Source organism: Oreochromis aureus, linkage group 19, assembly GCF_013358895.1.
Source record: "Oreochromis aureus strain Israel breed Guangdong linkage group 19, ZZ_aureus, whole genome shotgun sequence".
Classification (NCBI taxonomy): Eukaryota; Metazoa; Chordata; class Actinopteri; order Cichliformes; family Cichlidae; genus Oreochromis; species Oreochromis aureus.
Genome location: NC_052960.1, coordinates 25,174,556 through 25,202,325, shown reverse-complemented (window position 1 = coordinate 25,202,325; position 27,770 = coordinate 25,174,556). Strand labels below are relative to the sequence as shown.

The 27,770-nt window shown below is 44.0% G+C and overlaps 1 protein-coding gene and 2 long non-coding RNA genes across 4 annotated transcripts in view; all 3 read right to left on the bottom strand.

Moving 5' to 3' along the window:
- Positions 1-10,811, bottom strand: part of LOC116310699 (transcription factor IIIB 90 kDa subunit-like) — a 121,730-nt gene extending 110,919 nt beyond the window's left edge. The window contains exon 1 of the mRNA XM_039603225.1: positions 10,731-10,811. Within this exon, the coding sequence (XP_039459159.1) occupies positions 10,731-10,767 (37 nt within the window). The 5' untranslated portion in view covers positions 10,768-10,811. The remainder of the gene's footprint in view (positions 1-10,730) is intronic.
- Positions 10,812-14,583: 3,772 nt separating this feature from the next.
- LOC116310654 lies at positions 14,584-17,696 on the bottom strand. Of its 2 annotated transcripts, none has more exons than XR_005609449.1 (5): positions 17,079-17,696; positions 16,907-16,968; positions 15,507-16,795; positions 15,288-15,415; positions 14,584-15,198 (listed from the first exon to the last, which is right to left on the bottom strand). It is a non-coding gene; the product is annotated as an uncharacterized LOC116310654 (long non-coding RNA). The 2 variants fall into 2 exon arrangements; XR_004198736.2 differs by having other exon boundaries at positions 15,511-16,795.
- Positions 17,697-22,850: 5,154 nt separating this feature from the next.
- On the bottom strand, positions 22,851-27,557 carry LOC120434977. The gene is made up of 7 exons (XR_005609450.1): positions 26,887-27,557; positions 26,715-26,776; positions 26,437-26,603; positions 25,193-26,090; positions 25,021-25,082; positions 24,744-24,909; positions 22,851-22,952 (listed from the first exon to the last, which is right to left on the bottom strand). It is a non-coding gene; the product is annotated as an uncharacterized LOC120434977 (long non-coding RNA).
- Positions 27,558-27,770: the final 213 nt, after the last annotated feature.

Below are 27,770 nucleotides of genomic sequence, written 5' to 3'. Positions count from 1 at the left end.
AATGGGAAAGTCCAAGGAACTCAATCAAGATCTAAGAAAGAGAACTGTAGATTTACACAAAGACCTCTCGAGCCATTTCTAAACAACTTCAGATTCCTAGATCAGTTCAAACAACTGTACATAAGTGCAAGTTATTCAGATGTGTCACCACTTTGCCAACGTCTGGAAGAACCCAAACTGTCAGCCTCAGATGTCAGGAAGTTGTTTAAAATGTTCAGGAAAACCCCAGAAATTCCATGGACTGAAAGTGTCCCGACCAAGAAAGAAGCTCCAAAATCAACTCTTTCAAACTCGACCCAAATTTGCAGCTGTCAACATGGACAACCTTGGTGACAAGCGTTTTAAAGACATCCAGGAAAAAAGAATTTTTTAAAAACATGGCAAGAGCAAAAATGCCCAGCTCAAGGCTCCATAATGGGACTTCAATCACAAATCAATGGGTGATGTCACAGACGCTAGATCCATCTACTATACCATATATGATAAAACCAAGCAGAACCCTACATGACAATAATAATCCTTTAGGGAACGGCCTCCCCCAGTAGTACAAGGTGTCGTTTGTTCCGTCTTCCTCCCATCACCCCCAAGCGCTCAGGGCAGATGGCTGACCTGAGCCTGGCTCTGATGAAGGTTTCTTCCTGTTTTATTCCTACTGTCGCCAAGTTCTTGCTCAAAGGGGGTCATCTGATTTTCTCTATTATTGTAGGGTTTTTAGCTGACAGTTTAAAGCATCTTGAGATGACTGTTGTTATGATTTGGCGCTATATAAACAAAATTGAATTGAATTAAATAGGAAAACTAAACAACCCATCAGACAGTAAAACAACAGCCCATGTTCAGAGCAATAAAAAAGCATTCTGGTTAGCAGTTCGCTACATCAGTATGGTGGTAATTACACAAGCATCACTTTATGCCCAGCATCGTCTACAAGCATGTCGGAGCACACACACCTGTAGAGAGGCAGACGGATTTCATTATACACACGTGTGCAAATGTAAATGGGCACACAAAGGCCTGCATAACCACATCTTTACACGCAAATAACAGAAACAAAAAACACGTTTTCCACAGCTCACTGCACGGACCAATTCAGGTGTAGCCACAGGTGGAGGCTCCAGAGAGACTTTATAATTACAGTGCTGCAGTGCGTTTCTGTGAGTTCGTGACCTCAGACAAGCTCCACATGCCAAACATTCTCATGCACGCAACCAGATGTGTGTAACCTACTAAACTGAGTTGGGTGTCTGGGAATGTGAGAGACTCGGCTCATCGTGTCTCATCGTGCTGCTCCAGCATATGTCAACACGAGCTCGTCAGACATAGCCATACCCCATCGCCGTCAGCCTAAACCACGTCTGGATGGGTGTTTGTGGTCTTAATCTCTCGCGTCACCAGCTCTAATAAAACTGTACGTGCTAGTTTGGCGGCATACAATTTTATGCACAAAATTGATTTTTGTGGCCTTAGTAAATCTGGTAGAATGAATAATCCTGGGTTATATGTCTTCTCCTATTATTTGACTAATCCTCCTACAATTCATATGCAATAAATACAGTATGTTTGTCTCTCTGTGAGCTCCTGGATTAAGACACTCACATGTAACTGCAACAGCTCTGCTTACAGACCTGACAGAGACATTTGTTTCATTTCATTACATAAGTGTTATAGAACTGCGGCAGAAAAAAGTTTCTTATTTTACATAATTAAATGAAGCAGCATTTACTGTACGACATGGAGAGAACTGTAATGTTACTCTCAGGACAAAGTTTTCTACAAGATAAACGGGACAGCCGGGGTGGGAGGAAGTCTTTTACTGCATCGCCAAAGCACCATCCCATCGTTAAGATGCCAATTGTTGTCCACAGAATAGATAATCAGGTGTAGGTAGCTGCTCTCTAAAGCTGTGTTTGCACAGATGTGGAGAGCTCTCTATTTATTCACAAAGAGAGGGCAAGTATGAGGAGAAAGGTTAGACCAACCGCTGAGCGCTGAGTCACAGTTAACTGTGTTCACATACAGAAAAGGATGATTAACGCCACAGTAAGTAATTAGTGGACATAAGTGGACAGACAGCCAAAACAGGTAAAACAGCTTCTCCAATTATGATGGTTACTCTCCCACCTTCCATGGTTTTTTTTTTTTCATTTTACATCTAATTAATGGTAACAGTAGACTTATAGGATAATTAGCTCAAGTTATTTAACAGGAAAAAAAAGGAAAATACTCACAAATATACATTGATTAGTGCAATTACACATCAATTTGTTGGAAACAAATCCAATCCACGCATTCTCATGAATGAAATAATCCATTAAAAATACATAGGAGTGAGCACCAGTTTGTGAAAGTCACCATGTTGCCCCGACATACACAAAACATGTTACATATGTGGTTAGAAACAAATCACAGTCACAAATCGCGCTTTCAAACTGTGACCATTTAACATTCGCTGTTTTCTCTCCTCCCTCAGTTGCACCTCTTCCTCCTGACCTAAAGCCTCATCTCCTGAACTAGTCAGGGCTCTAACACCTGAAAACATGCATAAACATGTTTATTTATTCCTGATGTTGTCGCAGTTACCCATCGTCAGCAGATCAGACATGCAATCCTCCAGGCTCTAGACAGCTGAAAAGCAACAACAGCAGCTGGTTATTAGCTAACATTATGCCAGCTAACGTTAGGCCTGAGTGTCCTCAAAATCCCACAATCCCTGTGATAAACAGTTTGGAACCAAAATATTTTTAAAATGGGGGCTGCCCCCCCAATACAGGTTTTTTAAAAAAGGGAAGAATAAGGCACTGAAGTTGTTGCATCCTTTGCGAAAAAGTTCACTGCCATCCTCTCCAACAAAGTTTGCATCACAGATAATAAGTAGGACAGAGTCTCAGGATGCAGCTTTAATTAGAGCTCTTCTTCACAGGTTAAAGTTAGATTACTGGCCTTTTCCTCACTCTTCAGCTCAAACCCCCAAACACTCCTTAATCAGAGGCTCTAAATAAAAAAATAAACACCACCTTATAACATTCACACCAACACAAACTGGGACACCCTGAAGGAGAGTGGCATTTACACATACATCTGATGGAACCATCCAGGGAGCTATAAATGCACTCCAGTTTTTCTTTTTAAAGAGGCAAGATAAGGACAGCAAAGACGAACATTACACCGCTCAACAAAGTGGAGGAGATATAGGCCAGTTAAATCTTTCAGTGTTTCACTGACAGCCGTATTAAACCTGCTGAAGTATGGACAGTCTGAATGAATGAAGAGTTCATTAATGGCAGATGGACTTTTTTAGAACTGGAGTGCATCGCTGTTACAGTCAGACACAAAAGGTTTAAGAATACAACAACAAGGGAGCTGATCCATCCATTCGTCCATTTCTAGTTTTCTAAATGTTTTTTGCTAGTTTTTTCCTGCTGATTGGCTGTATCGAGGTTTCTCACATGACACCATGCTCACATTGCTCGAGAGTTGTGAAGTGATACAACTACCAGTTGCACAACAAAAATGTATTCCCTCACAAGCTGGTCAGTGGTTACTGGCTGTCATTGGAGGAAATTGGTTCCAAAGAGGGTGCTGCACCAAAAACCTTCTTGCGATTGCTTTTTGTTGCTAGCAGATTAGCGCTGCCACATGTAGTTTGCATGGAAGGCACCACTCAGTAACTACAAGCTAACTAGTGGAAAAAAGTGACAAGGTGTGACTCAAACTGGAAATGAAGAATATTCACGTAAAAGCCAACTTGGTGTGCTGCAGCCAAAACATGAAAACGAACCAAAACACACTTACAACACAGTAAAAGTATATTTGCATGAAAAAACACACATTTGGAACACTATCAGTTATGGATCAGCCTCCCCAGTAGGGCTGCCACGATTAGTCGACTAGTCACGATTACGTCGACATTAAAATCGTCGAGTAAGTAGTAGGATTTAAGAGTGTAATGACGGACTGAAACAGAAGATGGCAGCACTGCATGTACAAGGATGCCAGCTGCCGTTAAACCCCGAAGAAGAAGAAGCTGTGTCCCAGAATTCATAGCGCGGCCCAGCGCAGTTGTCAACAATGGCGGCAGCTAGTTAGTTTTAATATCACTCTTATTATTCTTTCTGGGTCACAAAATAAACGTTTAACATATTTTCAGGCGAGAATATAGCTGTGTAAACCTCATATCTGCTCAGTTTATCAAGACATCACATATTTTCAAAAGCGCTCCGACGTTTTCGGAGACGTCTGTTACCCACCAGCTCGATAGCTAGCTGGGGTTGACGGCTCACTAGAGCCGGTGAGAACACCGGACTCCCGGCAAATCGTTTTCAAACCCACCGCCGTCTTTCGCTACTCAGGTTAAACATGATGTATAAGTCACTTAGATAACTTAAAAAATGTTATTGTTTGGCTTTTTTTAGTATTTTATTTGTTCCTGAGTAAATCGGGTTGGCTGAGATTAAAGTTGTAGTTTTTACACAGCTGAATAAACATCAAGCAGACAACTGATTATCAGAAGTGTGAGATGCTCGAGAGTATACTCTGGTGTCCTGTTATATTTTAGATAGCAAGGAGCAGACGGCTGCGTTTTTTAAACTCCACCAAACAAACTACAAATGTCATTAAAATTTAATAAACTTATCATCTTGTCTTTAATTTTAGTTAGCACATACCTTAAACACTTAAAGCTGTAAGCTAATGATAGTTATATAAGAGCAGATCCATGCTGGTGAAATAAGCTGTACGTTTTACATCCAATGGATGCATGATCTGATTAGTCGACTAATCGCAAAAATAATTGGTGACTAGTCGACTATCAAAATAATCGTTTGTGGCAGCCCTACTCCCCAGTGTGGGAACATCTTGACAGCGAACAAAACAAAAGGCAGCCAACATCCAAAGAAGAGCTCTGAATTCCTTCAAGAAGCCTGACAGCTGAAGACTACTCAGAAAAATAACAAGCTGCTGTAGAGAGTTCAGAATGTGCTGAAGAATAAAGGTGATCATCCCACATAATGTCCACACAATGTCTTTGTACCGTCTTCCTCCCCTAACAGTCACACCAGATGGCTGCTCCTCCCAGAGCCTGGTTCTGCCGGAAGCTTCTTCCTGTTAAAAGGGTGTTCTTCCTTCCCACTGTCATCAAGTGCTGCTAACAGGGGATCAACTGATAGTTGGGGTTTTCAGTTTCTCTATATTATGGTAGGGTCTTTACCTTATAATATAAAGGAGTGATAAATATCTTAAAATTAAACATATATAGATAATTAATTGACCAATATCATATTTCTTAAACCATTAATCATTAGTATCGTCTTAAAAACCCTATAAGGATTGGGCTTTCTTATATAATGTATTTCCATGCTTTTTTAAAAATGTTTCAACAAATCACTGTACCCATTTCTCATTTTCCTGGCAAAAAACAAAGAAATGAAGGATGGCTCAAGACTTTGTACAGTGCTACATCATAACTTGATATTGAGCTCAAGCGTGTTTTCACACTAAAATTTTCGCCTGAAGCAGTCTTTAAAGCTACATTCCAGTCATCACGCCTACACTGCGCCACACCGTGGACCAATACACGAGGGGCTGCTGATACATTATTGCCCAACACAAATACAGGAGGAGGTGGGGTCTCCGCTGCCAGACATGAATCAGTCGATGGGGAGACAGCGGAGGCGCAGACGGCCACTGGGGAACCTTTCCAGAGGACAGGAAGAAAGGAGGAGGAAGAGAAAGAAAGAAGAAGAGTTGTTTCTCTCTCAGAGACGCCTGCAGACTCAAACAGCCACAGACGCCCATAAATCTGCCCACACGTGTATACACCATCACCAGCTCACTCCTACTGGCAAACACAAGCCACCAACACAACACAGCCTCCCACACACAAAACCAGTGCTCAGCTACTTGGAAATATTTAAGAAGATCAATGTTACTCTCAAGCCTGCATAGTAGAACTGAAGCATGCACAAGCATGGTTAGCGTAGCATAAAGACTCTAAAGACAAAAACTTGGTCTACTGGCGTTACTAACAACCAATACACGAGGACAACAACGTCCCTCACTTGTTTCTTTTTAAGTAGTTCTCCATTATGTCAGCATATATATCTGTGAAAAAAAAGTTGGAAGCACAGTAGCTGTATAACAAGATGGACAGCATGACAGCTCTGCAAAAACGAAGCCAGAACGTCTCAACCATCCCCTGGTGGTCAGCTGCAGTATAGGTCATAAATCTTGCTGCCCTCCAAATGCTCATTTCTGCTACTCCCTTATAGACCAGCAACTCCATTTGTGTGCGTACGCATTTCCCTTTGGGCAGCCTACCACTGCAAACATGCTCGTATGCATACCTCCAATACCTCAAATGTATGTTGCTGGATGTGGAGGATGCTGTGCATCGGTCAAACCTGATTGGTTGACAAGGGGACTAAAATAGGGAAGCGAGCGAGAGTGGAGTTCTCCGGGACTGCAAGAAACGCAAAAAAACAAAAACAAAAAAACCCCTAAAAAATACACAATGAAAAACAGCTCTTCAGCTCTTTGTATACTTCTCTGGCTGATGCACCAACAACCACACAAGCAAGCGAGGCCCACTGACTGGTTGTACCACATATTCATTGACAACAGATGCTCTGTGTTCCCCCGAATAACCCGGAGGAGGTGGCTGAGGAGAGGGAGGTCTGGGCCACGGTGTTTGTCTTTTTAAGCACTTTTTATGTTTGTGTGTCTCATATCAATGTCTGTGAAGGTTCTCAGTCATCCAGGTCATCGTAGTCAAAGGAATTTGCAAAGAAAAGCGTCTGGACTTCTTTAAGTTGCTTGAAGACGTTTCACCTCTCATCCGAGAAGCTTCTTCAGTTCTAAGGTCAAATGGCCGAGAGTCCCAGATTTAAACCCAGTGGGAGTATCCCCCAAAAGGACCCCTGGTGATCCTCTAATCACATGAGCCAAGGTGTGAGACATTCCAGTGTTTTCTAATTTCTGCTACATAACTTTGCACTTTTGCTGTAACAATAATAATAAAACTTTATTTATAAAGCACACTTACAAATTTCCCACCTGTGGGACTAATAAAGGTCATCTTATCTTATCTTATCTTAGTAGCATTAGAACTGAATTGTGAATAGGAAAATAAATCATTAGTTTTCATTAACAAGGTTAATTTAAAATACAACACCAGTATTTAAAAGAGCCTCGAGTATCTTAATAATAAACATCACATTCATTTACTAGATGGTGTGTAGTATGGAGGTCTGAGAGGCTGTGCTAAAATATTACAAGACTAAATACTATTTAGCATCCTGTGGAATAATTTAACCCACTGCTGGAGATTTGAACAGGAGGCAAATCAAGGAGTTTGGCTGGAATCTCCCAAAATTGATCCTGGCATGTATGATCGGTTTTTCTTTACATACATACATAAATAATATAAATACTTGCAGTAAAATTAAAAACTTCAGCAGCAGAACTTCGGCAGCTCCTCCTGCTTCCTCTCCACCACATGATGATGTTCAGTGTAAAAACATGGAGGAGGCTTCCCTCCGTAGTGTCAGGTTATTTAATGTAAACCCAAGTTGCTTGACAACAGAGCGAGGTGTTTTTATACTCTTATGTTGTTCCCAGTTATATCCACACTGTATCTCCTTACTAATGAGCATGTGTAGGCTATAAGCTTGTCCTTTCCTAAAAGTTCAAACCATCCTTCAGACTCCATGTGACAGCAGAATAAAGCCCCACAAACATACACAAACAGCATGGCAGAAATATCCTACATATAAGCCTCCATCCTCACCCAGTTACAAAACACACACGCAGCATTTAACAGCAGTATTCCTCAATCCTCACCCTCCTATCTCTCCCTGCTAATCCCCTGCATCCATGCGCACACTGCCGTTACTCGGCGTCTGCTGCAGTCTGACAGCCCTGTGACTCCGTGGCTCTGTCGCATTAAACATCATCAGCTGAGCAGACGGTCGTCGCTGCGGTAACCAGCTGCTGGCAGTCGACGTCTGGGCTCTCTGTCCGGCTGCCAGCAGCCAAGCGGTTGTTTGTCTGTGTCTGCAAGTTGCTGATGCGTTTTTAGACTAGATAAAAGTCCCGTGTCAGCAAGAGCTCCAGGGACACCCACCAAGACCCCTCGAGGTTCCCACAGGGGCCCCCAGCACTTCAATTTAGAGCATGACAGGTTGATAATATCAGCTGACAGCAGCTTATCCCACACACAAAGAAAATCCAAAAGAGGAAAAAAGGAAAAAAAAAATCAATTCTGGAGGACACTGGAGTCAAAGTGAATAGTGCTTTTCCATTTGGGACAACTCTCACACCACCTCGGTTGAAGAGAGCATGCTCAAATGTACTAGAAACACTCTGCTTTCAGAAAGGTGAGCTTTTACGTCACTTGGTTAAGTGACAGAAAATTATCTGCTGAATGTGCAGCTCCTTCACTGTTCACTGTTTAGACGTTACTGTTTTGGCTCACCATCGCTGCTCTCTCAGTGGTGTTTTCACCACAACACTCAGCTGTTTTCACAGAAAACACTCTAAAAAATTCTTGCTGGGTATTACCAGCAAGGGCATAACACCAAAACAGTAACCACACATAAAAACTAGAAGTTAGGGTGCTTTCACAGCTGCGGTGTTTAGTCTTTTTAATCCCAGCTGTGGTTCTTTCTTCCACCCCTGACACATCTGGCCAATAACTGGACTGAACATCCTCACGTGGTTTGTAGTGATGCCATTTGGTTTACTTGGAGTTTAACTGGATTTTTCTCTGTGGGAAAACAAAAAGCTACAAGTTCACAAACTCACCAACTGATTCAGACCAGAATAAACGAACTATAGCTGTGAAAATGCCTTAAAATCACTAGCAGCTGAAGAGACAGGCCTCCCCTCACCAAGAGCTGATGGCAGCCCCTCCCTGAGCCGGGTTCTGCTTGAAGTTTCTTGCTGTTAAAACTTTATCTTCCTCAATACATTTTTATGTAAAATGGCCTTTAAAACACTTCTAACCCAACATTAGCTGGATAGCTGGGATAGCTCCAGCCCCAGCCCTCTCCCACAACCTGATATTGGATAGATGAGGATTTTTAACTAAATAAAAGCAGCTTCTGTACAGAAATAACCGTCACTTACACCAAGCCTGACAAGGAACAATCACATGACCATTTGAGCACACTGAGCATACATGTGCTGGTCTAAATAAGAAGCTGAGGTTGAGTCACACGATGCGGCACGACATATCACAGATGGATACAAGTGACTGATAAAAGCCCACACCGGCGGCTGCAAAGTCCTCAGAGTCTGCAAACAGAGGCTCACAGTTTTCCCTTAAAAGGCAAAAACCCCTAAGAGACTTGTTCTAAATGACAGTTTATTATTGTTTACAACTTTTCAAAACTTAAAGCTTTACCACGTAAAAAGCTTGACCACACACACTGCTTATTGGGACTGTCTTTTGGGGTTTTACTGGGTTCTTGCGAACTCTCCTGGTACGTAACCCTGCTGATTGCTGGGTGTAACGAAGAAACACTATAATAGTTTCAGACTGTAAAGTAAATCGAAAGCAAGCTTCTGCTGTGGCTCAAAGTTGCATTTCCGAGAGGAGGGCTTTGAGCAAACAGCATAAAATGATTCAAAGTAAACCTCCTCTGAAAATATAAAGACTTTAATCACTCGAGTGAAGTCAAAGACACCAACGTGTTGCAACGGAGCTGCTTTCAGAGAAGTTCACGCTCGACATGAAATAAGATTAAATGAATTATTGACGCCCATGCAAAAGACCTGAAGTCGTCTCCTCCTTCATTTCTTGCCCAAGCTGCATTTTGCATGAACACACAAAAATGCAACCTCGGATCACGTGTAGAACGGTGATCCCGACACTAAAGAAGCTTCTAAATGAAGAAAACAATGTTTACAGTATACAACAATACCACATGCAATGTAAATACAAACAGAATGCATTGCATTGCAAATCTCAAACCTATATTTCGTACACAATAGAGCACACAGATGTTCCAACAACTATTTAAAGCACCTCCATACTATCACAGATGCAGGCTTTTGAACTGAGGCCTGATTTCAATTCATCTTCCATTTTCCTCAGTCCCTTTTAAGTGAACTTTGGCCCAGAGAAGGCAGCGTGTTCACATGTGGCCTCTTCTTTGCATGACAGAGCTTCAACCTGCATTTATGGTTGGCACGGGGATTTGTGTTTGTCAAAGTGTTCCTGAGACAGTCCGCTGATTTGCTTGGGAGAATTATGCGTGTTATTAAAGCAGTCCCACAAGCACACAACATCCAGTCCATCTAATACACAGATTTCTCCAGCATCTCTCAGTCTGTGTATGATATTATGTACTGCAGATGAGACATTGACAATTTTACACTAAGGAACATTATTCTGAAATTGCTCTACTATTTGTAAATGTGTAAATGTGGAGGCCCTCTGTCTCTGTAAGATGCTATTTTTTATGTCCAGTCATGTTACGGATTTGTTGCCAGTGCAAAATGCTCCAGCTCTTTCTTCGGAGTGCCTACGTTTTCAGCTTTTTGTTGTTAAGTAGTAAAGTCTCAGTTTTCTGTGTTGTATTGTGTGTTTATGAGATCTGCAGACAAACCATTATGTTTTTATTTATATTTCACACAGCATCGCAACTGCTTTTGAATTGAGGTTACACCATGCACCTTAAACTCCCGCAGGCTTTTAAGATGGAGTGTGGTGCCATCTAATGGCCACTCACCTCTCTGCAGCGTCTGAGCTCGGGATGCCTTGCCCATTCCTGAGAAGTGCCCGTCACCAAAGGATGGATGTCTGGCTCCATCTGAAGGACAGAAGACGTACAGAAACAGATTTTCAGCAAAACACTCAAAAAGTGTGTTTCTCTCTCTTTTTTTTCCTTATGTAGTCATTTAGAAACAAGAACTTTGGCGTTATTCCTGGAAAAAGATGGCCAAATTTCCTCTCTTGGCATTATTATCTTCATCGTTTGATATTTAAAAATGTATACAATGTCCCACCAAGCACAGAGTTTACTCAGACATTTCTTTAACTAACATGAAAAAAATAAAGCAGAAAACTTCATGTTTCAATGTCACACATAAAGGCAGAAAACCACAATCATCTATAATCAAAGCAGCTTTTGCAGTCAATTTTAGCTCGCTGCTGCAGCTTTAAAACAAAAAGTAAATCCTACAGTTTCATTTCTTTACACTTAAGAAGCCATCACCAGACCCTCCTATCTCAGGAAAACCAGGGCCATCACAGGTGACCCTCTGCACCCGCCCACCGCCTGCTTGACCCGCTGCCCTCTGGTCGGCGCCTCAGGTCAATCAGGTCCCACACCTCAACACTCACAAACAGCTTCTCCCCCTAGCCCATTTAGGCCCACATTTCACTCTTCATCACAAACCAAAAGTAAACACTCCGTTATAGCTTATTTTACTCCAGTGTAACCATATTTTACAAATTAAACATCACATTGTATTAAATAAGACACAAACCCAGCAATTAAGACCATAAGGTCATTGGGAAAGTTTACTGAGGACATACAGAGCGAGAGTGAACAGTAAGGCTCTTTCTCACACTTTATTTGACCAAATTTCATGTGGAAACCACAGAGATCGCCATCTACTGGCCATGAAAAAGAATGCACTTAGGTACTGATGTCACTTTTCAGACCTTGGTAGCAAAGTCCATCTTTTTTATGTAGTCTATGCTTCTTTGATGTCAGCGGTTGAATTTGTCCAGTTTTCTTGTAGTCAGACTGCGTAAACAGTAAAATCATTAGACACAAACCCAAAGCCATCAGTATTTTATTTATACCAGCAGTGGAGCATTTTTATCCACATGATCACCTTCAACCACAAGCAGCATTTAGAATAGAGATTTCATTTGGCACTAATTGCACACTCTTTGTTACTCTTTAGTCCAAAGTGACAATGCTGCAAATTAGAGCTTTTAGAGTGCACGGTCGGAGGGGGTGGTGGTTCCCGGACCCCGCCCCATCCTCCCCACGCTCCCCACCCCCCACCAGGCGCTATCGCTCGGTAGCGAGACCGAGACGCCCGGTCCGTCCCGGTGGTCATAAGAAAAAAAGAAAAAAAAATAGAGTGCATTTTGGTCTGACATTGTTCCATGATAAATGTTATCATATTTCTTTTTAGCCAAATCAGGCAATTCTGCCTCCTGGTAAAGCTACCAGGAGGCAGAATTGCAAATACACAGGACAGCGACGAGCACCTGGGTATCCCACAGGCCCCTGGGAACCATAATAAAGATGCACAAAAGTCAGCCACAGCCTGTTTTTATGCAACTTTCCTATGCTCATTTTGGGGGGTTTTCCCCCCTGGACCCCCCCATGCCTCCCCATTTAGAAAAAAATGGCTTTGTTTTCTAAAGTTAAAACTCTTTTATGAGAACTGAGTGCAATTCGTCTAAATAACCCTTATAGTGGTGTCAACTTTGCATCTTGGGACGAGAACCAGCCCACCAAAGGTTCCAGTCCAGCCCTCTATACAACTTTGTAAAACTGATGCGGTTAAGTCTCAAATTTCTGCCCATCATTGCAGCTGTCACATTTTACAGTTGTTGTTTTGTTTTTTTAACCAACGAAGGCAATACATACCTGAAGTAATTACATTTTTATTGTTAATATACCATTAAATAACAGAAAAGTTCCAGGTTTTTACCCGTTTACAAGAGAATTGTTTATTTATGTTTTATTGACAACAGGTGCACGGTAAAGTTAGGGTGAAAGGTGAGTGCTGACTAGGCTGCGCCCTGTTTTACCTTTGTTAAATCGAGTAACTGAATTGAACATCTTGAGCATGTGTGTGCTGTTGCTGCCTCTAAATCACTGGCTGGTTGAACCGATCACAACTTTCAGACATGTATACAGCATGTGAGGAGGTGTCTAATCCGTAAGCAAATGATGACTCTGGGCACTTTTTCTTTTTGAGCTTGCATTTACTTCACATGTCTGTGTCTTTTGTCCCATCTCCCTCCCCTCAACCCCAACAGTCTGGGCAGATGGCTGCCCCTACCTGAGCCTGGCTCTATCATACATTTCTTCCTGTTAAAAGGGAGTTTTTCCTTCCCACTGTCACCAAGTGTTTGCTCATACAGGGTCATCTGATTGTTGGGGGTTTCTCTTCATTATTGTAGCATCTTTACCTTACAATATAAAGCACCTTGAGACAACTGTTATGATTTCATCCTATAAAAGTAAAATTGAACTGAATTGAACTTAAAGAGCGCGGTTCTTCTTTCTGATTGGCTGACCCTGGTAAACAAAGTTTAGTAGTGTGAAGGCTGAGCTTTCAGCTCTCGGGAATTATTTGCACACATTTTGACGTCCGTACAGTGGATATATAATTCGAGTACACATGTACACAATAGAAAACATAATGCCATTATTCTCATGCAAACTGTCCAATCAGTGAGTCCACTAGTCTGTCCTTCATGTATTGGTTCAGCTCAAACCCACACAGGAAAGAAATCCACAGTAGATCTAGAGACAGCAGAGCAAGGAAAAAAACAAGGAAAAAAGTAGTCTGTCGCTCCATGTAACCCTGGGAGTTATGGGTATGAGTTGTTCAGCTACTGGTATAAAAGTAGACGGATTAGAGTTAGGGGTTCTTATTTTCTTTAACCGACATAATTAAACATTTCAGTTACATAAAACATGTGAATTTTTATTTTATCTACTGTATAGCCTGTATAATAAATAAGTATTTAATCCAATAAGTATAAAATCCAGAAAACTACACAGCATGATTTGGTTCATTTACAAACACAAGTCTAACCTCAGTTTCACATTCTGTTTTTATTAGAAATAATCCAATTCTTACGTGCTTAAATTTACACAAAATGCCAGAAATCTGCACTGTCATGAACACTTTTTTCACCAACATCTCAAAAACTATTAAAGATAAAAGGTGAGTGGATGGCATGACCGCTATATTAAACAGTTTAAAGGTAATGTTTGAAAACCGCATGTCAGCTGAGAGTGTAATAAAAGAAACAAAACCTTAAATAAACACTGCATTCTTGATGGATGACTGACTTAGTGCGAGCAATCATTGCCAGTACGATTGCTTATTAAGGTTAATGTGTTGAATCATCTGTTATAGGTTTCCTATTCATTTTCAGTTATATTAAATACATTTTTTTTAAAATCCAGTGAAACAATAACACTGACGTTTCTGACAATATTCGTCTTTGCTGAGGCTCCACATAACTACACTGGACCACAGCTGTGCACATACAGATGTACTGTAACTGTATCTGTAAACTTCAATAATGTGATCAGAGTATTCTCTGAATGTTCCAAGAACCAATAAACACAAAATATAAAAAGTTTGAATTGGTCCTCACCTTCTGAATCTGAATCATCCATATACTGCCATGCCTCTATTTCTCTTTGCAAATAAACAAGTTTACTTCATGGTGAAGTGGAGAAAGTGAAACTTTTAATACTAATAGTAATCATTATCAGTCTTAGGACCATTATTATTACTATTATTGTTGTTGTTGATACCATTTGATCATTAATTACATTTCCAAAACGATTCTTAGTAAACACAAAATACAGGTTCTCAATCAAAGTGTTTATTATTTGGCATACCGAAGATTATTCAGAGTGACCAGGGATCAAACTTTTCGTCAAATCTATTTCCACAAGTTCTCAAGCTGTTGAACATCACACATAACAAAGCCTCTCCTTATCATCCACAGAGCCAAGGTGCTTTAGAGCGCGTCCATCAAACGCTGAAGTCCTTGTTACGTGCCTGTTGCACAGAAATGAAGAGTGACTGGGAGGAAGGTTTGCCGTGGCTTCTGTTGGCAGCGTGAGAAGTGTGCCAGGAGAGTACTGGGTTTAGCCCAAATGATTTGGTCTTTGGCCACAAAGTTCAGGGACCCTTGACAGTGCTGTGCGATAAGTGGTTATCAGGTGAGCCACCAGTGAACTTGATAGATTACGTTAATGGTTTTTGGCACAGACTGTATGTAGCGGGTCAGTTGGCAAAACAGAACCTTGAAAAGGCTCAGGCTCAGACAATGTTAAGGTGCGTGGTGAGAACGGGACCCAATGCAGGACTTTCCCATCCTGCAGGACTGTGCTCGTGGTCCAGGTGTGACAGGCAAACAACTCCAACACTCGACATTTACAAATCCTTCGCTTCTCTGACACACTCCTCTCCAAGTTCCTAACAAGACAAGGTACAGAGATCAGATTGGTGAACTCACAGAAACACACGCACAGACTATTTCCACTCAGAGCTGAGACTTCACTTACTCGGTAACTCAACGATCCAGCGTTGACTGAAGCTCAGTTAAGTAGTGGCCAATCTAGATGGAAGACAGGTGTGGCGGCTTCAACACGGGAAACACCTTCCGGCCTGATGACGCCCATAAACTGGCACGCTGGAATACACACACACATACACACACACACTTAAAGGAGGAAGCAGGGGACTGGGAGGGGAGCCAAAACAAAACACACAGAAAAACATACATACAGGCAGGTCGACCGATGGAGACTGCCAGACCATCACAATTTAGCAGGGAAAATCCAAACCTACATCATATATAGAGAAAATACGGTAAAATTAGAGAGAGGGACTGAGAGAGAGAGAGAGAGAAATAAACCCCTTTTGCAGCACTTATGTCACAGTAAGACAGATATAAAAGCTACTAGACCAGTTCTAGGTTTGCAGCTAAGAAGGTCACACTTAACCTTCCTTAGTTCAAGATAGTTTTAGTTAACACAACTTTGTTCCAAATTACAAACTTAGGTTATTCTTTAAGCTTTACTTCTTGATTTAGGAATCAGATTTAATCTAAAACCTTCAGTTTCAGATTCTACTTATTTAAGAGAATCTAAAAGTCTGAGACCGATCTGTTCTGTGCAGGGCTGATAAAGCCAACGTAGTGATATGAGCTCATTTAACTTGTGCCCACTACTAATCCCTCTGAGAAGTTTGTGTCTTTCCTTGCATGAGAAATGAACTCTTATCAAAGCATAATTTGGTGCATTGACCCTTTAACACAGAGTTCCTATAGAGAAATCTGGTTTGGCTCAAAACAAGAAAATAACACCAGCATAAAACATAACTCAATAGTCAGGGAGGATAAATCACAGGTTCTGACTCCAGCTTGTTGATCAGGTGAACAACCTGTCACCTGACTCGGCTCTCCTCCACACAGTCCTCGTTCTTAAATATAAAAATTCCATTTCTCCTCGTTATTGTTGTTTCTGCTTCCAGATCGAAAATGCAGATGAAGAGAAATGATGGAACTATCTGATCCAGTTGTGGCCCGTGGTTATTTGGGAACAATACATGTTGACAAGAAAAAAAGCAATCATAAAGTCTGTGTATTCATGACTGTAATGGCTATCAAAGAATATTTGGCATGACGTCTTCATTCAGAATTAATTCAACTATTATTTCCTCCCTGTCTATTAATGACCTCACATTGCAGGCACTGGTGCAGCTGAAGCCAATACTCAACAAAGTACGAGAGGGACTAAAGCTCGGTTTAGATTAGGTGTGGGCAAACCCTCACCAGACGTGCCAGCAGCTCTTACATTTGAAGGATGTAAGTAAAGTTGTAAAAGAGGCTCACACTTATTCTAAACATTTTTTTAAGTTATGGTATCTTATCTCCAAGCTCCTGGAGAGAACCCAGACAGCCACGAGGACTCTGTTGCTCTGAGGTGACTGCTGTTCACGGTGCACTGAAGACTCTCAGTTGTCTTTGGATGCTTCTGTTTCTTCCTCAATATGCAGTTACTGCTCCTCTCTTTGCAAAGACAAAGACCAAATAACACGACAGAAGAGTGAATCACTTTAGAACAAGACAAACACTCCTGGTTACTCTGAGGAAATGTCATTACATGATGAATATATTTACCATGTTAGTCAGGGAAACTCGTTTGTGGTGTGTCTCTTTTTGTTTCTCCTTTTCACCAGATTCTTAAAAACAAAAGGCAGAAAAGCAACAATAAAAGTTAAAACCTCAAGAAGTTTTCTAACATTTTGGGACATCATTTTAGAGACAACCTTGAACATTACTTATTACTTACCACTGTGTTGGTTCTTGTTGATGTGTCACGGCCTGGGGGATCGGCGAGACGCTGAGCGACCCCTCTTGTCTTTCTCTCTCTCTCTCGTGCTCTCTCTCTCTCTCCTCCTCTCTGTCGCCGGGGCGGAACTCATTGCGGGTTCACGCCCTCGGCCCACGCCCACGGAGATCATCACACCTGACGTCCATCAAGGGGAATGGCATTTAAGCCAGGAGAGGACTGCTGGTCGTTGCTGGATCGTTGTCTGCCACGCGTTAGTGAAAGTCGAACTTCAGAGCAAGATAAGTCAAGTGTTTTCTGTGAATATCGGTCTCACCCCTGTCTCCTGTCTACAGACCCCCTGGACCCCCCCTCTCGTGTGAATCTGTGCGTCAAGTGTGAAAGAAGAGGACAGCCGTTGTGAATGTGGAGAGTTGGAGAACGAATGTTCCCCCCCTTGGATTTCCCTGGAGCCCGTCCTTCACATTTCTGTACATAGCACTACCCCGCACTCTCTGTATATACACATTGGTGACCTCTGTAAATAAACCCTTGTGTTCAGCAGATTCAGGAGTCCTGCGTTTGAGTCCCCTACACTGAACCGTAACATAAGGATCCAGCCAGAATATGGACTCAGCGGACTCTCTGCCAGCAGCGCGTCCCCACGGCCGAGGAGGTTTTGGAACGCCACGAGCAAATGCTGCAGCTCCTCAATCAGCAGTTGGCCACTCTAACGCAGGCTTTTGCTCAGCGCATACCCCTGGTAAGCCCAGCAGCCTCTCCTCCCTCTGTCTCCTCACAGTTACCGGCTTCTGAGCCTTCGGCACCCGGATCTTTGGCTTCGCCTCATCCCACTCCCTTGGAGCCCCCGGAGCGAGCTTTGCCAACACCTGAACCCTTCGCGGGTGAGTTTCACAAGTGTGCTGGTTTTCTGACCCAAATAACCATGCAGTTTAGACAGTTACGGAGGACATATGAAACCGATGACGCTAAGATTGCCTTTTTTGTCCAGCTGTTACGCGGACCGGCTTTAAACTGGGCTCAAGCTGTTTTGAGAACGCACGCCAGCATCTCGTACCAGGATTTTCTTGCTAAATTCAAATGTGTGTTTGAAAGGGGTACTGGCGCTGACGCAGCAGCTCACCGCTTACTAAATCTTAAGCAGGAAGACGAAGTATGGCGGAATACTCCATTGAGTTCTGGACGCTGGCCAAGAGACCGGTGGGGCAGCCTGCATTGATAAGCACCTTGTTGAATAGTTATAGTTTATAGTTTAATTATTTATATAGCACATTTAATTACAACAGGAGCGTTGACCAAAGTGCTGTACAAGAATACAACATACCTAATAAAACAACTTAGAGTATTAAAACAAACACCAAATATGAATTAACAAATAACTCTCATGCTGTATTAAAAGCCAGTACATAAAAATGCGTTTTAAGATAAGATTTAAAAAGATTGACAGTGGGAGCCTGTCTGATGTGTAGGGGTAAATTATTCCACAGCTGAGGCGCTACGACTGCAAATGCTCGATCACCTCTATGAACCAGCCTCGACCTTGGTACAGCTAAAAGCAAAAGATCACTTGATCTAAGAGATCTAAGGGGGGTATAAGTCTGCAAGAGGTCAGCCAAATACCCGGGAGCCTGTCCATTCAGGGCTTTGTAGGTCAACAATAAAATTTTAAAATTAATTCTGAAGCGGACAGGGAGCCAATGAAGGGAGGCAAGCACCGGGGAAATGTGTTCACATCTTTTAGTACGTGTCAGAAGGCGAGCTGCAGCATTCTGGACCAACTGCAGCCTTGCCAGGCAGGTCTGGCTAACTCCAGCATATAAGGAGTTACAGTAGTCCAGCTGGGATATAATAAAGGCATGTTCAAAGTTTTTAAGATAAAAATGATCTCACCTTAGATAAAAGCCTCAGTTTGAAGAAAGACCGCTGTACAACTGAGCTAATTTGTTTTTCAAAGGTGAAATTACTGTCAAATATGTGTGTGAGGAGTTAAAGGGCGAACTAGTGATGAGAGAGTTACCTAAAACTTTGTCTGATGTGATAACGTTGTGTGTGAAGGTGGACGAGCATTTACGTGCGTGCCGCAGAACTGAGGACTACGTTTCCCAGAGGTCTCTGGGCCGCGGCGAGGCAGCATCGGGCGGAAGCGCCACGAGTGGCGGAAGAGATTCAGAGTTGCACAACATGGAGGAGGGTGAGCAACCTATGCAACTGGGTCGCTCTCGCCTTCCACCCGAGGAACGGCACCGTCGGTGGAGGGCCGGTGAGTGTTTTTATTGCGGCCGTAAGGGTCATATCGCCAATGTTTGTCCGTCACTGCCAAAAGGCCGTGCCCGCCAGTAGAGAGGGGAATACGGGTGGGCGAGGTCTCTGTTTCACAGTCTCCTCCACGGCTCATGCTAGCAGCTAAATTAACGGTGCAGCTTCAGGACCACGCTCTTAAGGCTCTGATCGATTCAGGGGCGGAACAGAACTTTATTGACGCTTCGCTGGCCCGACGATTACATCTTAACACCGAGCCTTTGCCACGGTCACTCCAGGTCACCGCCCTCAGTGGCCAGCGGCTTCCTAACATCACTCATATCACTGAGCCCGTTTTACTGACTCTCTCAGGTAATCATTCCGAGACCATACAACTATATGTGTTCCAAGCTCCGCTCACGCCGCTAGTTCTGGGTTACCCTTGGTTGCGTCACCATAATCCTGTTATCGATTGGATAAAGGAGAGCATTGTGGGGTGGGGGGAGGCTTGTCACATGTCCTGTCTTAAAGCTGCCACCCCCTTTTCTGAACCGCTAACCAAGTCTTCTCTCTCCGAGCCGCCGGACCTCTCCTCCGTGCCACCCGTCTACCATGATCTCAAACAAGTGTTTTGCAAAGATAGGGCACGTTCGCTTCCTCCGCATCGGCCGTATGACTGCGGCATTGATCTTCTTCCTGGCGCACCTCTCCCTACCAGCCGCCTATACAGTCTGTCTCAGCCCGAACGCGAAAGCATGGAAAGATACATCAATGAATCACTCGCCGCGGGTCTCATTCGCCCTTCGACCTCTCCTGTGGCCGCCGGCTTCTTCTTCGTCACCAAGAAAGACAAGAGTTTACGACCTTGTATTGATTATCGGGGCCTTAACAACATCTCAGTGAAGAATAAGTATCCACTCCCTCTTTTAAGTTCTGCCTTCGAGCTCCTCCAGGGGGCCACCATCTTCACTAAACTGGACCTACGCAACGCCTACCATCTGGTAAGAATAAGGGAGGGGGATGAATGGAAAACAGCCTTCAACACTCACCTTGGTCATTTTGAATACCTTGTCATGCCGTTTGGTCTCACCAATGCCCCAGCTGTTTTTCAGGCCCTGGTAAACGACGTACTCCGGGACTTCATCAACCACTTCGTCTTCGTTTATCTGGATGACATTCTCATTTTCTCTCATTCTGTCTCTGAACACGAACGCCATGTCAAGCAGGTTCTCCAACGCCTCCTGGAGAACCGTCTCTTCGTGAAGGTGGAAAAATGTGAGTTTCATACTCCCACAATCTCGTTTCTGGGCTATGTCATTGAACAAGGTGACCTGAGAGCGGATCCTGCCAAAGTTCAGGCTGTGTTGAACTGGCCCACCCCTTCCCATCGCAAACAGCTTCAGAGTTTCTTGGGTTTCGCTAACTTTTATCGCCGTTTCATCCGCAACTATAGCCAGCTCGCTCTACCCCTGACTCGTCTCACCTCACCTAAGGTCCCCTTCCGCTGGGATGAACTGGCTCGCCAGGCTTTCTCGTGCCTGAAGGAACGCTTTGCTTCTGCACCCATCCTCGTCCAACCCGACCTCAGTCAACCCTTCGTCGTGGAGGTGGACGCCTCGGACGCAGGAGTTGGGGCGGTGCTCTCCCAGCGACAAGGCGGTAAGCTTCACCCTTGTGCTTACTTGTCTCGCCGTCTCTCTCCTGCAGAAAGGAATTATGACGTGGGGAACCGAGAGCTATTGGCCATCAAGCTGGCCCTTGAAGAGTGGCGTCACTGGTTGGAGGGAGCTGCCCAACCGTTCGTGGTTTGGACGGACCACAAAAACTTGGAATACATTCGGTCCGCAAAACGACTCAACGCCAGGCAAGCTAGGTGGGCCCTGTTTTTCACCAGATTTCAATTCACAATCACCTACAGACCCGGCTCCCGTAATGTCAAACCCGATGCTCTCTCACGCCAGTTTGCCGCCCCTGAAGACGCTGCCCAGGACGTCTCCATTTTTCCTTGCACGTGTGTAGTCGGGGCCCTAACCTGGGAGATCAAGTCAGCTATTCGAGAGGCTCAACGAACTGAACCAGACCCTGGTACGGGTCCCCCGGGCCTACTCTTTGTTCCCTCTTCAGTCAGATCACGAGTTTTGCATTGGGCTCACACGGCCAAGTTCACCTGCCACCCTGGGGTCCACCGCACCGTTACCTTCCTCCAACGCATTGCCTGGTGGCCATCTTTGCCTGAGGACGTCCGAGAATACATTGCTGCCTGTCCTACATGCGCTCAAAACAAGAGCGTCAACCAGCAATCCTCCGGCCTTCTCCAACCCCTACCGACCCCTGGCCGCCCGTGGTCACACATCGCCATGGACTTCATCACGGGCCTCCCGTCCTCATCAGGTAACTCAGTCATCCTTACAATCATTGATCGTTTTTCGAAAGCTGCTCACTTTGTCGCCCTTCCCAAGCTCCCCACTGCTCTAGAAACAGCTCGGCTCCTGACAAACCATGTCTTCCGCCTCCACGGAATCCCCACGGACATCGTCTCTGATAGGGGGCCGCAGTTCACATCACGGGTCTGGAAAGAATTCTGTAACGCCCTCGGAGCGCAGGTCAGTCTCTCCTCTGGTTTTCATCCTCAGATTAACGGCCAATCAGGAACTCGAGGCGGCCCTCCGGTGCTTGGCATCCACCAATCAGACAACTTGGAGTGAGCAACTCCCGTGGATTGAGTACGCTCATAATAGTCTTACCTCCTCAGCCACCGGGTGTCCCCTTCAAGCTTCTCTGGGTTACCAACCACCTCTCTTTCCGGCTGTCGAAGGTGAGCACTTTGTCCCTCTGTCCAGCAGCACCACGGAGGTGTCGACGCGCCTGGAGAGCCGCCCGGGCCGCCCTTCTTCGCACAGCTGATTGCAATAAGCACCTGGCGGACCGTCACCGACCCCGCACCCACCCCACGCCCGGGACAAAAGGTCTGGCTGTCAACCCGATTTCTTCCGCTCCGGGCTGAGTCTAAAAAACTATCTCCCACCTTCATTGGTCCGTTCGTTATAGACTCTCTGGTTAACCCGGTTTCTGTCCGTCTCAAGTTGCCCCGAAATATGCGGATCCATAACGTGTTTCATGTGTCTCAAGTGAAACCCTGCCTGTCCAGTCCTTTGTCCGTCTGGAGTCCGTGATTCTCCAGCTGTTTGTCATCTCAGTTTTTTTTGTGTAATACACAGCAGATATGACTCTGTTGACGATGAGGCTGTTGACATCCAGGGTGCAGACACAGTTCCTCCGGGCTGCCTTCAGCACATAAATATCCACCTTCTCTGGAAGTACTGGAGTCAGGATCTGAGAATGTCAGGCGGGACCCTGCAGGCAGCACCATCATACCAGCTGGTGAGTCTGTAGAAGGAGATGGAGTGGTGTCCTCCTTCTGACTCTGCAGCACGGGGTTTAAAAGGTGTCGTCAGCTGCTCTGAGTGAAACTGTTCCCTGACTGCGATTGGAGGAAAATCCTTGCACCCCGTAACCAGGTCATGGTAAAGGGGAGAGCAGATTGTTCATAGAGTCCAAATGGCTGCTGTTTAAAGGACGGTTCCTCAAGTTTGTTGACGACTATCTGACACACACTGACTGGACTCACCAGCTCAGCTACGAGAAAGCAGAACGGTCATCTATGTTAATCATAACATAATCAGACAAATTAAAGATTTCAATGTCAAGACATGGCTTTATATCATCATATGCTATTTCTACACACAGGCAATAAGAGACCCATAGCAGAACTCAATGTTTATAAAAGTCTTAACATTTTTCACGTGCTAGAATGTGAGAACATTTCTTTTGCATTGTACAGGGAGTGCAGAATTATTAGGCAAGTTGTATTTTTGAGGAATAATTTTATTATTGAACAACAACCATGTTCTCAATGAACCCAAAAAACTCATTAATATCAAAGCTGAATGTTTGTGGAAGTAGTTTTTAGTTTGTTTTTAGTTTTAGCTATTTTAGGGGGATATCTGTGTGTGCAGGTGACTATTACTGTGCATAATTATTAGGCAACTTAACAAAAAACAAATATATACCCATTTCAATTTTTTATTTTTACCAGTGAAACCAATATAACATCTCCACATTCACAAATATACATTTCTGACATTCAAAACAAAACAAAAACAAATCAGCGACCAATATAGCCACCTTTCTTTGCAAGGACACTCAAAAGCCTGCCATCCATGGATCCTGTCAGTGTTTTGATCTGTTCACCATCAACATTGCGTGCAGCAGCAACCACAGCCTCCCAGACACTGTTCAGAGAGGTGTACTGTTTTCCCTCCTTGTAAATCTCACATTTGATGATGGACCACAGGTTCTCAGTGTGGTTCAGATCAGGTGAACAAGGAGGCCATGTCATTAGTTTTTCTTCTTTTATACCCTTTCTTGCCAGCCACGCTGTGGAGTACTTGGACGCGTGTGATGGAGCATTGTCCTGCATGAAAATCATGTTTTTCTTGAAGGATGCAGACTTCTTCCTGTACCACTGCTTGAAGAAGGTGTCTTCCAGAAACTGGCAGTAGGACTGGGAGTTGAGCTTGACTCCATCCTCAAACCCGAAAAGGCCCCACAAGCTCATCTTTGATGATACCAGCCCAAACCAGTACTCCACCTCCACGTTGCTGGCGTCTGAGTCGGACTGGAGCTCTCTGCCCTTCAGCTTGTGTGTCTTGTTCAGTGGTGGTCGTCTTTCAGCCTTTCTTACCTTGGCCATGTCTCTGAGTATTGCACACCTTGTGCTTTTGGGCACTCCAGTGATGTTGCAGCTCTGAAATATGGCCAAACTGGTGGCAAGTGGCATCTTGGCAGCTGCACGCTTGACTTTTCTCAGTTCATGGGCAGTTATTTTGCGCCTTGTTTTTCCACACGCTTCTTGCGACCCTGTTGACTATTTTGAATGAAACGCTTGATTGTTCGATGATCACGCTTCAGAAGCTTTGCAATTTTAAGACTGCTGCATCCCTCTGCAAGATATCTCACTATTTTTGACTTTTCTGAGCCTGTCAAGTCCTTCTTTTGACCCATTTTGCCAAAGGAAAGGAAGTTGCCTAATAATTATGCACACCTGATATAGGGTGTTGATGTCATTAGACCACACCCCTTCTCATTACAGAGATGCACATCACCTAATAGGCTTAATTGGTAGTAGGCTTTCGAGCCTATACAGCTTGGAGTAAGACAACATGCATGAAGAGGATGATGTGGACAAAATTCTCATTTGCCTAATAATTCTGCACTCCCTGTAAATGGTTCAATTGGAGTTGTTATAGGGCCAGAGGCGGGGTACACCCTGGACAGGTTGCCATCTGACACAGAGAGGGCTCAAACAGAGAAACAAACTACCATTCACACTCACATTCACACCTATGCCTAATTTCAAGCACTTACATCATTTCTCTGGACTGTGGGATGAAGCCAGAGCTCCTGGAGAGAACCCAGACAGCCACCAGGACTCTCTTGCTCTGAGGTGACTGCTGTTCACGGTGCCCCAAAAACTCTCAGGCTGTCTTTGGATGCTCCTGTTTCTTCCTCCTTATGCAGTTACTGCTCCTCTCTTTGCAAAGACAAAGACCAAATAACACGAGAGAAGAGTGAATCACTTTAGTACAAGACAAACACTCCTGGTTACTCTGAGGAAATGTCATTACATGATGAATATATTTACCATGTTAGTCAGGGAAACTCGTTTGTGGTGTGTCTCTTTTTGTTTCTCCTTTTCATCAGATTCTTAAAAACAAAAGGCAGAAAAGCAACAATCAAAGTTAAAACCTCAAGAAGTTTTCTAACATTTTGGGACATCATTTTAGAGACAACCTTGAACATTACTTATTACTTACCACTGTGTTGGTTCTTGTTGATGTGTGAGATGCAGCAGAGAATAATTTATCCTTGCCACTGTCTTCATGGATCCTTAGTTCATTTGCATAGATTATATAATAAAGTCATTTTGTAATCCTAATAGTAATATCAAAAACACAGGCCAGCAACAAGAAATAAAGAAAAGTGCAAGAGGCACTGAAAACACTGACCTGTGTTTCTCAACAATAACAAAGAACTATATACATATGTACAAAAGTTTGGAGAAAATAAGTTCTCCAGGAAAGGCTTCGATCTTGATTAGAGTCTGAAGCGCTTCCTTGGTGGAGCGGGGCTCCTGCTGCTGCTTTTCTCCTCTGTCGCCTTTGTTTTTGCACGCTGTGCAAACTTCCTCGGGAAGCGGCAGAGCACTGACATGATGACGTTGCCCTCTGAGCTGTAGTCAGTGACCCTCCAGATGTTTGTCATCTCAGCGTCACAGTCTTCTGTGCGATACACAGCAGATATGACTCTGTTGTCGGTGAGGCTGTTGACCTCCAGGGTGCGGACACAGTTCCTCCGGTCTGCCTTCAGCACAAAAATATTCGCCTTGTCAGGAAGGACCGGAGTCAGGATCTGAGATGTCAGGCGGGACCCTGCAGGCAGCACCACCATTCCATCTGGTGAGTCAGTAAGAGGAGATGGAGTGGTGTTTTCCCTCCAAATCTGCAGCACAGGTCTAAAAGGTGTCGTCAGCTCCTCTGAGTGAAACTGTCCCCTGACTGCAATTGGAGGAAAATCCTTGCACCCCGTAACCAGGTCATGGTAAAGGGAGAGGAGCAGATTGTTCATAGAGTCCAAATGGCTGCTGTTTAAAGGACGGTTCCTCAAGTTTGTTGACGATTATCTGACACACACTGACTGGACTCACCAGCTCAGCTACGAGAAAGCAGAACGGTCATCTATGTTAATCATAACATAATCAGACAAATTAAAGATTTCAGTGTCAAGACATGGCTTTATATCATCATATGCTATTTCTACACACAGGCAATAAGAGACCCACAGCAGAACTCAATGTTTATAAAAGTCTTAACATTTTTGACGTGCTAGAACGTGAGAACATTTCTGTTGCATTGTAAATGGTTCAATTGGAGTTGTTATAGGGCCAGAGGCGGGGGTACACCCTGGACAGGTTGCCATCTGACACAGAGAGGGCTCAAACAGAGAAACAAACTACCATTCACACTCACATTCACACCTATGCCTAATTTCAAGCACTTACATCATTTCTCTGGACTGTGGGATGAAGCCAGAGCAACTGGAGAGAACCCAGACAGCCACCAGGACTCTCTTGCTCTGAGGTGACTGCTGTTCACGGTGCCCCCAAAAACTCTCAGGCTGTCTTTGGATGCTCCTGTTTCTTCCTCCTTATGCAGTTACTGCTCCTCTCTTTGCAAAGACAAAGACCAAATAACACGAGAGAAGAGTGAATCACTTTAGTACAAGACAAACACTCCTGGTTACTCTGAGGAAATGTCATTACATGATGAATATATTTACCATGTTAGTCAGGGAAACTCGTTTGTGGTGTGTCTCTTTTTGTTTCTCCTTTTCATCAGATTCTTAAAAACAAAAGGCAGGAAAGCAACAATAAAAGTTAAAACCTCAAGAAGTTTTCTAACATTTTGGGACATCATTTTAGAGACAACCTTGAACATTACTTATTACTTACCACTGTGTTGGTTCTTGCTGATGTGTGAGATGCAGCAGAGAATAATTTATCCTTGCCACTGTCTTCATGGATCCTTAGTTCATTTGCATAGATTATATAATAAAGTCATTTTGTAATCCTAATAGTAATATCAAAAACACAGGCCAGCAACAAGAAATAAAGAAAAGTGCAAGAGGCACTGAAAACACTGACCTGTGTATCTCAACAATAACAAAGAACTATATACATATGTACAAAAGTTTGGAGAAAATAAGTTCTCCAGGAAAGGCTTCGATCTTGATTAGAGTCTGAAGCGCTTCCTTGGTGGAGCGGGGCTCCTGCTGCTGCTTTTCTCCTCTGTCGCCTTTCTTTTTGCACGCTGTGCAAACATCCTCCGGAAGCGGCAGAGCACTGACATGATGACGTTGCCCTCTGAGCTGTAGTCAGTGACCCTCCAGATGTTTGTCATCTCAGTGTCACAGTCTTCTGTGCGATACACAGCAGATATGACTCTGTTGACAGTGAGGCCGTTGACCTCCAGGGTGCGGACACAGTTCCTCCGGTCTGCCTTCAGCACAAAAATATTCGCCTTGTCAGGAAGGACCGGAGTCAGGATCTGAGATGTCAGGCGGGACCCTGCAGGCAGCACCACCATTCCATCTGGTGAGTCGGTAAGAGGAGATGGAGTGGTGTTTTCCTCCGACTCTGCAGCACAGGTCTAAACGTTGTTTCCAGCTCGTCTGTGTCAAGGTGTCCCCTGAATGCGACGTGAGGAAAATCCTTGGACCCCGTAACCAGGTGATGGTAAAGGGAGAGGACCAGGTCTTTCATAGAGTCCAAATGGCTGGGGCTCAAAGGACGTTTCCTCAGGTTGGTGACAACCATTTGACGCACACTAAGTGGCT